A 12,795-nucleotide genomic window follows, 5' to 3' on the forward strand; every position below is an offset into this window, starting at 1 on the left:
ACGCCACTTCAATATATTTTGTACCGTTGCACTCTCCAGCACTCGACTCTATGTTACTGCACTCTGCTCCACTCTGCTGTACACCTTTGTAATCTACCCTGCACCACTCCACTTTACGCCACTCTTCTCTGAAACAATCAACATTATACCACTGCAATCTACTCTGCACTCTACGTCATTTTACTCTGCGCCAGTGCACTCTACACCACTTTACTCAACCAGTGCACTCTATGCCAGTCTACTCTGCACCACTGTGTTTTACACATCTTCAATCTAGTCTACTCAATTTACGACACTATAAGCTACGATACTCCGCTCTGATGCTCTACTCCATTAAACTCTACTCGACTCGACTCTATAACACTCCACTCTACAACTCTAATCCATGCTATGCCAACCTTCAACACTACTCAACAATGCTCTATGTAACCCCCTCCATGCAGTGGCGGATGGTGACTTTTGAAAGTGGTAGGGCATAAAAGTGGCTATCAAAGGATTGAAGCAAACAACCAAGTCCTATTGCCATTTGAGAGATTCATGATGACAAAATGATGCTTTTTTCAATAAATGTTGATAAGCTATTCTGTTAAAAAGTACAACCAATTGTGAGTGGCTAATTTGTCAATGAAAATGAATTTATACAATCAGGAAGCATTATTAATCAGGCGTACAGGCCTTGGCCCAGTCTTGCCACCATCAGCAGGGTGTGCAAAATCTGTACAGGGGCTCATTTCTTATATTTGCATTGAGAGACGAGCTGCTACTACAAAATAAACATTGTGTGGAAAGAATGAAACTCTTTCGAACTGAGAGAAAGTTTGGGAATTTAACAAAATACCTTAAAAAACAAATAAAAGTGTCTGCTGCCTGGTGTGTGCAGCCTGTGTGCCCTTCACAGCCAGGACTAGTTAAGATACAGAAAACCCCAGAAAATAATCTGTACAAGCGGAGTAAATATAAACTGTCTCATGAAGAAAGCAAAATAAACCAAAACCCTGTAACTAGAAAACAAGAAAGGAAAATTGGCTGTTTAAAAGATTAAATACTGTTTACATGAGGAAAACAAACAATGGTAACAGCTTTGAATGTTACGAAACACTCTTAACTTACATGCCCCAGTCAGTCTGGACATGCTGAATGGCTAATTGTGCCTGCATCCCCCCGCGAGCCCCTCCCCCTCCACACACACACATATAGTGGTGAACAGGCGCCTCTCTCGGCGTCATTGCTCTCATTTTCACTACGTCGCTGCTCGTAGTGTTGTCAGCCACTGGAAAATAAGATTCTGTTTAGCTTGTTGCGGCTGTGGCTTATCGTTATGGCAGGTCTTTTTACAAAATCAAAGGCATCAGACAAGGGTGCAGTCAGAGGTACGGGGCATAAAGAAGAGAATGAAATATTTTAATATAATGTCAATAAGGATTAAGTAATATGCCAATAATCACAGGATAAGGATACTGCAGTCCTGGCGGCATTACGGGCGGGTGGAAATGGGGTTGTCGCGCCATGGGAGGGAAGGGGGGGGGGGGGGGGGAAAGCGGGAGTGGTTTAATGGCAAAAAAAAATAGAAAACTTACCGTCCCGCGCCATCTTCTGGATGGGTCCTGACTCCCGCCGTCCGGTCCTGACTCCTGCTGCATTTTCCAGCTCCAGGCCGGCCGGCTGCAGCTCTCCTCGTCATCAGCCCTCCCTCCCCTCCGCCAATCACAACTTGTGAGGCGAATCTGAGCGCACCCCATCCGGACCATTTTCTCTATGTAGGCTGCATGCAGCAGCCTACATAGAGAAAAGGGAGAGTGTGCGTTCCTGCTCGAGGGCAGTGGGGAGTGGCTTGCCCACTGTTGTGCACACTGACTGTTTGGTCGGCCCCAGGGCCGACCAAACTATCAGTATACACAACAGTGGGCAAGCCACTCCCCCCCCTGCCCTCGAGCAGGAACGCCCACCCCCAACCATGCACTTCTGCTTTCTCGCAGTGCGAGAAGGCAGAAACATAAATGGTAGTTATTACCATTTATGTTTTTGCCTTCTCGCACTGCGAGAAAGCAGGGGGGCGGCGCCCAAACGCCCCTATAGACGAGCCGCCACTGCCTCCATGCCACTTTACTCCACGCCACTCCACTCCGACACTCGATTTTACAAGACTTTACTCCACTCTGCCATTCCACTCTCCTACACTACTCCACGTTATGCCACTCTACGCAACACTCAATGCCACTTTGTTCTACACCACTCCATGACACACTGCCGCTATAATCTACACTACTTCATCACATTGCACTTTTCGACATGCAACTCTCCTTTACCCCACTAACTTATAGCCATGCTGAACAACAGCCATGCTCGTGTACAATATGGCTAAAACATAGTGGCAAAGCCAATAGCTCTTGCAAAGGCCAGGCCTTTTGGCTTTGCCAATGCTTGTTTATTTTAACCATTACTGCAGACCATTGGCAGAAGACATTGGTAAACCACATGGTCAAAAAGGCAAGACCTATTGGCTTTGCCAATGCTTGTGTTTGTAGCAATAATTTGCTCTGCTAACGAACTAATAAAACTGTATTTTTTAACATCCTGTGTATTTCAATCAAGTATTACTACTCAAGGTCATCCTAGAGTAATGCATCTGCATATTGGAACTGCCATGCAGTATCACTGCCAGAACCTACCCTAGGGTAATACATCCCCATCATGAATTACTCAGATAGTACAGTCCCATTCTAAAGTAATCCTTATATCATCCTTGAGTAATGTAGCCTCATTCTGAAGTAATCACAAGATGATTCTGTAATAATACAGCCCCATCCTGAAATACTCATAGGATCATCCTGGAGTAATCCAGCCTAATCCTGAAATCACCACGGGATCCTCTTGGAGTAGTACAAGATCATCACATGGTTTCCACAGAAGTAATCAGGAACCCATCCTGGAGTAATCTACCCTAATCCTGAAATCATGATGGGATCATCCTGCAGTAGTACAAGATCATCACATCTTTTCCACTGAAGTAATCGGGAAATAATCCTGGAGTAGTTTCTCTGATGACTCGATGAGTCATCTCATTGGAATATTTTGTCCTGTAGGCATACTTCAGGATGGCTTCGGATGACTTCCCCAGCTAATTGCAGGAATAGCCTGGCTGATGTCATCACTCCAGGATGATCTTACTTTTTGACTTGGGATATGTAGAATGTTACCATTCGAATTGTAGCTGCTGAATAACCGTTTCAACAGTGTTGTGAAATGGCTACCATTTTGCATTAAGACTGAATCATGATATCTCTGATTGTGCCTCACTCAAGACTGAATCCCAACAGCAACCAAAACTGTTTTAATACATCCTAGATGATTACCGTATGTGCAGCGAGACTGATCCAAGATGGCAACCACCACTGTGTCAGGAAAGAGCATGCTTCGCTATTACAACTGTCGAACAGTTGTTACAGCATAACTATCAATCAATGCATTAAGACGATAACGAAGAAAACACAAAGTTCATTTAAGATATGGCTCTGACACACATCTGACAGCAGATTAATGACGACTTTGAGACACAGTGATATGGATCTAAGATGGCTGCCTAAAATGTAGTAGTTTCGGAATGGCAATGGAAATCACATCAACGCAGATCCAAGAACACCGAAGAGCTATGGAGTTGATACATCCTTCTTCACATTGTTAAGATGCATTTACCAACACTGCCAAACTTGCATATCTTAATCTTTATCAATGGCCCACCACGGACTCACCTTACCTTGACTACAGGATGCCCTCCGGGTGAGGCTTTCACAGCCCCTCGGCTGCCCTCAGTCTCATAATGGGCCCGGTGGTGTATCCGCGGCTGCACTTCGACCTTCAGCTCGTATTGCTCATACTGGCTGGGAAGCGGCCAGTCCAGAGGGGGCAGGGTGGAGGATCTGCAGGAAGGATATATAATGTGATAAAGTCGATCAGCCAAAGCACCTTGATCCTAACTGCTTCTCTTATTAAGGCGTCAGCTTTTCCAGGGTACATCCGTCCATGCATGCAGCACTCACAGCACTTTCTGTGATGACACCTCAGTTCTACCTGCAGTGCCCCACTATCCCAGAAACAAGACACAGGTCTTTCCAATGCACCTCAATCTCGATCTGTAGAAACTCATGGTAGCCTCATTTTGGAACCCATAGCTATAGAGACATGTAACGCCCACTGCTGTTCCAATACAAATACACACCTCTGTTCATTTATTGCAGGCCTAACTAGTGATGGAAGTTTCCATATCGCTCTGATTCCACAGCTAGTCGTAATATGTTGGTTAGCAGAGGACACAGGGAAATGGGAGTTGGATAGGAGAGAAAACAGAGACACAATCACGCTTTGCGTTCATCTAGGGCACTGCCTTCAGCTGGATGAGTGCTGATACCTACTAGTACACACAATACACCTTCATAATATCTCTGTACTTCTGACTCTCTACAATGTGATGGAACTCTGAATTTTTATTAAATACTAAAACTGAAGCACAAATATCTATGAATGAGATGTAAGAAGTTTTGAAACTATCTTGTTTCTCTCACAAAAAACTACTTTTTATCTTATGAGCACACTTCCCGATTGGAAAATATAATCAAGGTGGTTGGTTCATAAACTACATTTTAATAAACATATGCTAGCATTGTAAAGTTCATCTGGGCAACAAGCAATCACTTTTGCATCCCATGTCACTACCTTATGTACAATACGTGCATGAAAAAAATATATATATATCAAAGTCTTGAAGTGAGGAGGATTCCTCCCATTCCTCAAGTTGAATAGAAAGGGGTGCAAACATATGAGTTTGCAGTCCTTAAAAGTTAGTTCTGGAACAGTATTTGGTAAATAGAGTTTTGTCTCCACAAACGTGACTGAATTCCTATGGATGCTTCTCTGTGCGGAATTTAGACATCCATTGATTCCAAAGATGATCAGTTTCCACAGTTTTTCTTCACCCTGGAAACAACTCCTGGTCAGCAACAATGTATGTTGATTGCCTAGCAAGGACGCTCTGGACCACAAGGAAATTCTACTTGGCAGCTAAAAATGGTTGCTGCGGCATGCAAACCTTGCAGAGTCTTGTGCTTTCATGGGACATGTAATTTCCTTGATTGCATGCAGGTATTGAGTATAGTGCAACTAGAGCAGACACAAAGTCTCTCTCCAAGTCGCACCAACACTCTGCGCACACCGCAAGCCTTAACTTCCTCTAACTGCACACACAGCTTGACAGTTTGGAGTAGCGTGCTTCTGCGTTTGTCGAGTGCAAAGCACCTTCTGACCCCTACCTGCCTTACAACTTCCACAGGGCTGCCATCGCACCCAAGCTACACCGAACTATCAACTGCTCCCTCATGACTGCCCCATTCCCTGTCAACTGGAAGTGCTCTGAAGTCATCCCCCTCCTAAAGAAGCCCTCCGCAGACCCAACGGACCTCAAGAACTTCAGGACCATCTCACTGGTTCCTTTAGATGCCAAAGTCATAGAAAAAGCAGTCAACACCCAGCTAGTACACTTCATTGAAACCTACAGCATCCTAGACACCTATCAATATGGATTTCGCAGCAACCACAGCACTGTGCCCGCCCTCCTCGCCGCTACCGATGCATCCGTGCCCTCCTCGATCAAGGCCACACACAGCCCTCATCCTCCTGGACCCATCATCAGCCTTCGACACGGTCTCCCACCGCACTCTAGCCACCAGACTACACGACGCCGGTATCCAAGGAAAAGCCTTAGAATGGATACGATCTTTTCTTTCAGGCAGAATACAGAGAATAAAATGTGCGCCCTTCCTCTCAGAACAGACAGCTATCAGATGCAGAGTACCCCAAGGATCCTCCCTCAGCCCCACACTCTTCAACATTTACATGGCACCCCTCGCAACCATCGTCAGAAACCACAGACTAAACATCGTCTCCTACGCCGATGACACCGAGCTCATCCTCTCACTCACCAAGGAACCCGACATCACCAGGCGTAACTTACAAGAAGGGATGAAAGCCATCGCAACCTGATGAGCAATAGCTGCCTGATGCTCAACTCGGAGAAACAAAAGTCCTCATCCTTTGTTCCACCCTCTCCGCATTGGACACCTGGTGGCATTCCACCCTCGGAAACCCTTCCACCCCAACAGACCATGCACGCAACCTCTGCATCATACTCGACTCTTCACTCATCATGAATCGTCAGATCAACGCCGTATCCTCCGCATGCTTCAACACCCTCCGCATACTTAGCATGACATTCAAGTGGATCCCCCCCGACTCCAGGAAAACCATCAGCCACACACTCATCACCAGCAGACTGGACTACAGCAAAGCCCTCTATGCCAGAATCAACAAAAAACTCCTGCGCAAACTGCAGACTGTCCAGAACGCCGCAGCGAGACTTATACTCGAAACCCTACGATACAACCACATCACCCAACACCTCCACGACCTCCACTGGCTTCCCGTCGAAAGAAGAATAACTTTCAAGCTGCTCACACATACCTACAAAGCCCTCCACAACACCGGACACCAATACCTCAACAACCGAATCTCCTTCCACGCCCCCAAGAGAAACCTCTGCTCAGCAGACCTCTCCCTAGCCATTGTCCCTCGTTTCTACAGGACCAGAGCAGGTGGAAGATCTAGTGCTTTTCAGCAGGACGAACCAGCGGAGCAGGCTGACTCGAGGTTGGAGGTGGCCGGCTTTGCTCTCGCGGTTGAGTCGGTCACCTTAAGTAGCTTTTTTTCCAAAATTGCTCCATACTTCTGGAACTTCTGCCTGAAGTTCCACTTGGGGGTCCAAAATGTCCAGAACACAATCCAAGGGTCTTAAATCCCCACGACGGTCCTTGAAAGTTTGGGACTTCAGTTCCCACAATCCACTTGGACAAAACCCTTTCAAATCCACCGGACGCACTTGAGGCTGGGGATTCTTGGTGGTGATGTCCAGGTGAGCTCTGTTAACCTGTTATATGGAGGGAATCCACTCTTTATTCCTCCTGAAGATAGGTACATCTAAAGGACTGTAGTCCCAGATAAGGTAGCAGGTGCAGTCAGTCAGAATGAGGGCCTGACAGTACAAATCAAGCTTCCAGCCTGGCAAGCCTTCTTCTTCTCTTAGTTCATGTAGCAGATCTGAGAGGCTCTGCTTTTCTCGCATATCTATTCAGTGTTTACTGGGGTCAAGCAGGAGAGCACTCCTGGCCAATGAGGTGCAGGGCAACACCCCATAGAATGACCACTTCCTTCAAAGTGTGGCATAATCTTCTCCCAGAAAGCACTATTACTCCAAAAATCAGTATGGCTGTAATCCCAGCAGAGGAGCAAGAACTAGTTAAATCAACCCTCAGTATGACTCATTTCCATAGCTTTCCTCCCCTAGCATCTGTAAATTCTTGCCTTAAGACTGCCATCTAGCTATGTCAGAGGGGCTAGGGTAGATGGGCCTCGCCTTCTCTGCCTGTACTATTCCCCTTTGAAGACCCATGCTTTAACACCCCTCCCCCACACCCCTTGCTCTGGCATTCCTATGTAGCAGAGCTCTCCAATAAATAGCCTCTTCCTGGGTGAGCCACTTTACACTTCATTAAAGGAGCCTGGCTAATCCTGTTAACTCTGATCAATCTGCGAAGAGGGTAGGAAGGCGGAATTTTGGCTTACAGACAGGAACGTCATATAACTTTTTTATGTATGCTGTAGGATAAATTCAATAATAGCATATAGTTGGATTTATCAATACCATTCTCCTGAGTCCTTGAATGATATTTTCTTTGATTCCAAGCATTAGGAATGTGTTAATAAAATATTGCCATGTTATCCTATGGGGCTAGGTATCTACAATGGAGAAAACAAAATGAGCAATTTCTCCATCACCAGGGCATACACAACATCTTTTATAAGGCCTCTGCTTATAGCTACAGCACCTCCACCCCTGGGACACCTAGGGGAGACTTTAGGGGTCCTGAATATGCAAACATGGTGTAGATTCTCACTTCAAAAGTGCTCCTAGCAACAAAGTCGATTTTGGCAAGGACGTTATTACAATGTGGAAGGTGAAATGTGCAATTTATCTATCCCCAGGGCATATAAAACCTCTTTTATAAGGGTCCTCCAAATATTTACATGATCTCCCACCTCTGAGATACCTAGGAAAGACCCCGTGGGTACCTGATATGCCAACATATTGTGGTTAATCACTTTTTAAGTGCCCATACCACCAAAGTCAAGTTTGGGCACAATTTACATTTAAAAGCCGAGCTGCAACACAGGGCTGCTTTTAAAATGACCTCAGGCTATCAGCAGTGCATGCCAAGCCGCCTTATATACTAGCGACTTATAGGTAGATTTAATCCCCCGCCCTATTGTATACTAGGGACTATAGGGTAGGTCATGCCAATCAGGTGTATCCTATAACATAGTATACCCTAATGCTTGTGTGTGTTTCAACGTAACAGTGGGCGTTTTGACCATAGCACTGGCACAAAGCCTGCCCAGAATGAGCCCAGGGCACTCTCTGAGTCAGAAAACCAGCATCAAGGGGTCTCAAATGGTGCAAAAATTGGGTGACACTGCAAACAGGTCCTGATATCCAACCGTTCTTAAACACAGAAGGGTGACATGTGAGAACCCCTGTATACAACTTTGATCTTGATCAGTGCTCTGGATTGGCCAGTTGTTTTGCTATCACCTTTGCAAGCACTACAGTTGAACAAAGCAGTCATAAACTTGCAGTGGAATAGTCTAATTTACCATCCTGAAGTGACTGTTGGAGATTGAGTAGTAATCTCTTAATCTCCTATTCTCAGACAACCACATGTGGAAATGCTATTTCACACATCATTAGCGTGCCCACTGGTGTGACCTCGCTACAGGGTGCTAACCAACTGTCCCCATTCATATGGAGAGGAAAAGCCCTAGTTCTACCATACGTGTCATTTGCTTCAGCTAGAGTGGTGTAGAGCACTAGTTTAAGACTCAGAACCCATCAGTTGGGAGTAGTAACTCAATATCTGGAAGGCAGTCCATTGTTCCTTCCATTGGATTTGCAGGAATGCTCTGACTTTTTGGCACAAAAGTAGATTAACATTGCAACATAGCCACTTCCAAATACTGTCAGAGTAAAAAGTGACATCTCAATCAGAGTTACAAACTTGCAAGTCTCACTTGCTATGATTAAGTATTGAGTCTTTTGACCAATTTGAAATTTCATGCCTTGCTGACAAGAGGCACTGTGGAAAACCTATCTGGACAAGCCTCCTAAATAATTCCTCGAAAAATACAAGACATTGCTAATGGTAGCTCTGGATCTATTAAGAATTGTTTTGGAAAGGGGTTGTTGCAAGAGAAAACTAGTAGAAATAGTTCTTTTGTATAGTTGCTTGAAGCCTCTCGGCCAGGTCTGCAGGGTGATTTGTTTATGGCCTTTGCCTTTGGGAGGGAATTGCCTCTCTTTATACATCACGTTCCCTGGCAGGGAGTTGGGTCAGGGAAATGGGAGAGACAACAGGCCTTCTGGCAGAATGTCCAAGCTGACACCTTATTGCAATTAAACAACAACTGGTGTGACAGCAAGTATGAAAGGGAAATCAGATCAAATAAAAAAAGCGGTGGGTCAGACAGCAGGAGTGAAAAAGACTGGAATCTCAGCCTTTTGCAATTGCTTGTATGTGCAGTCCCATTATTGGGCTGGTGGTGGTGTGCCTGCTGAGCGTAGGCGTAGAACCTGAATTGGTTTCCTTTCTCCTCTGGAACGAAGTCTGCGTGAAATAATTGTGAAGTGGAAAATGAACTGGATTCCTGTTCCTTTTGCAAAGTACTTTGGTTCCTAGACTGCAAAATAATAATGAAATGGATTCTTCTCAGTAACGACCGGTGTGTTGATAAGAGTGGTGGGGCCGGGGGCAGCCGCGGGCCGTGCAGGTAAGAGTAGTGGGGCCGGGTGGGGGGTGGTTGGGGGATTACAACAGACAATGACGAGGAAAAATGAAATAAATAACTAATTTTTCCTTGTCATCGTCCGTAGAAATACCCCCCACCTCTGTTACCTGCACAGGCCGTTGCTGGCCAGGAGTGGGGGGTGATTTGAGAACGGGGGGATGAATAAACGAGGCAAACAAAAAAAAAAAAACCTACTTGCCACATCGGGCCCCTCTCTTCTGCAGGCACAGACTCCCAGAGTGCATTGTGGCCAATCCTGACGCTGCTTTAATACTGCAGAAAGCAGCGTCAGGATTGGCCTAAACGCTGATGATTTGTGTCCCAGTTAGACTGGGAGCCTGTGCTTGCTCTCTCCAAACCGACGACAAAGCTCAGGTAGGAGAGAGCTTCAGTGCGCATGACGGTTTGGCCGGCTTGAGACACAGAGCACCAACTCCTCTACCAGCCTGTTATCATCCTAGCCCGCCCCCTAGCCTCAGCTCCGAGCGAAAGCAAATAAAACCATAATAAACAAGGGTTTATTATCGTTTTATTTTTCATATTTCTGGCTGCTGGCAGGTGCGGCGATGCTCAAACGCCGCTGATTCTTCTACTTACTGCTTGAACTCAGGAGCAAACCTGAAATCAACTCCTCTGCCTTCTGTAATGAACTCTTCGTGAAGGAGTGGCAACTCCGAGTGGGATGCTGCCCCTTAGAATTATAATTGGACCTTGTCCCTGCACCTGGCTTTTCCAGCTCGGGGAACACAGACCTGATTTTACCAGCTGAAAAATCTGGCCAGTTAAATTGTCTTGAGAATTAGCTGCAGTGAGGCCTATGCTTGTCCCCTGGTCACTGGACAACTTGCTTCTCAGGCATGGAGAGCATGTAATGCTCCTTCGTCCAGACCACATCCTTCCCTTCCTTCGAACACTCTCCTTTCTCCTTCCCCCACCTCCTCACACCACACCCCAGCAGATATTTACCACCTGCTCAAAGCAGGTATCAAATGTGTACATTTAACCCCACAGAATTGGAAATACCATGCAGAGTTCTGCCTGGTAAATGAAAGGTAAACTCCATACAATGGCGAATATAGTGCCAGAGAAGGGTGAAGAGAATAGGGAAAGTGGAAAGAGTGGTGGTAAAAGACAAAGATAGGAGAGGCCGGAGAGGTTGGTGGGGGGAGGGAACGGACAAGGAGGGAGGACGGAGAGATGGGTTAGCAGAGACATTTGTAGAGAGAGCTGACATTTTAAAGAATGGAAAGACAGGGGCAGAGTGGAAAGACTAGGAGTGGCAGCAGATAATCAGAGGGAAGTGAAGAGACTTTGAGAGAGTGGTCAGAGTGGAGGCAATAGTTTAGAGTCTAGGGTTTGAGTGAGCAAGCTGAGGTGGGAGAGGCAGAGTCAAAGCAGATCTGACAGACTGGTCAGGAGACCAGAGAGATGGAGTGGAGAGACAAGGGCTGAGAACAGTGTGAGGGGGACCAGGCAGACTATGAAGGAAAACAGACAGCCCAGGTGTAGGAAATCTGCCTTTTCTACGTTGTCACCATGTATTTTTTGCCTTTTGCTGGACCCTATATTTTTGTGTTACAACCTCTGTGCACTTTAACCCTGCTGACCAATGGTAAATTACCACTACCCCTTTAAACATGGTCGAATTGGCCTATTCCAAGTTGGTACAGTTAACTTACCTACAAGTCCATGTGAGTTAAATGTTACTAGTGGCCTGCAGCCCCTATTGTGCCCCCCACTACAGTGACCGTGGAAAACATGGTTTCAGGCCTAACAGTGTAGCCTGACTGTGGCAGTTTAAACACTGCACGTCGGCCTGCCAAAATTAAAACCTTTAGAAAGGCCCAAACTTCCCTTTTAAATATTAATAAGTCACCCCTATGTAGGCCTTGTTGCCCTCAAAGCAGGGTACGTGGTGATTAAAAGTAGGACAAAGAGAAATTTAATGCTATCATGTCTTTACAGTGACACGCTATTTTACCCTGTGGCAGGTCCAGGTGTCCTACATAGAAAACCAGAGTACTGAATAAAATCCTAATACTGTATCTTGGTAATGGGACTAGCTAGGAAAATAATTTAACAAAAATTGTAATCAGTATTACAAATCAAATTCAATGGTGGAAATAGACCTTTGTAAGAATTAAGGAAAAATAACTTGTAGAAAGTTACCTTGTCTATGTGTGAGGTTCCTTCAGACTAAATTTGCATATGATCTCACACTTTAGCCACCCAGTAATTAGCATTTGAATATGTGTGAAAAAAAGTGTGAGGTGCTTCCAAGGAGCAAATATTAGGCTGACTTGAACGGGCAGAGATGACTCCTCCAAACAGTGGCGTAACAAAACTTGAGGGGGCCCCCCGGCAAAGCACATGGAGGCCCCCCCCCCCCCCCCCCCCCCGGCGGCGCGGCCCTCCATCTACCACTTTGCCCTACCACCCAGAAATCTAGCATATTTTGATTTGAAACCTCCAACATTTAAATGAAATGCCTCTATATTGTCTTTCTCTAAGTTCTAATGAGAAAGTGGGAAACACTCTTAACATACAAGCTATGCCATTTGTAACAATACTGTCAAAAGCAGCTTATTTAACTGAGGCAGCAATCAGAACAATGCCAAGGAGCGATCCTATTGTCTCAGGAACTGCCTATGGCTGAAGAACAAAGAACAACTATGAAGGGTCTGAAATAGAATTGCCAATACCTTGAAACTTTGAAAGACCAACCCAAACCTGCAATTCCATAAAAACTCGACTGACAATATACATGAGAAGTACACAAGCTATAACTCAGTATCCTGCGAAAGTCAAGAGAAATAGACTGGTGAATTATCTGCATGCCACACACTATCG

At 45.6% G+C, this 12,795-nt stretch overlaps 1 protein-coding gene across 1 annotated transcript in view; it reads right to left on the bottom strand.

Moving 5' to 3' along the window:
- The window catches only part of LOC146870311 (nuclear factor of activated T-cells, cytoplasmic 4-like), a 470,657-nt gene that overhangs the window by 334,012 nt on the left and 123,850 nt on the right, over positions 1-12,795 (bottom strand). The window contains exon 2 of the mRNA XM_085642649.1: positions 3,755-3,917. Coding sequence (XP_085498775.1) covers positions 3,755-3,917 — 163 coding nt within the window. The remainder of the gene's footprint in view (positions 1-3,754; positions 3,918-12,795) is intronic.

Source organism: Triturus cristatus, chromosome 1_1 (genome assembly GCF_964204655.1).
Source record: "Triturus cristatus chromosome 1_1, aTriCri1.1, whole genome shotgun sequence".
Lineage (NCBI taxonomy): Eukaryota > Metazoa > Chordata > Amphibia > Caudata > Salamandridae > Triturus > Triturus cristatus.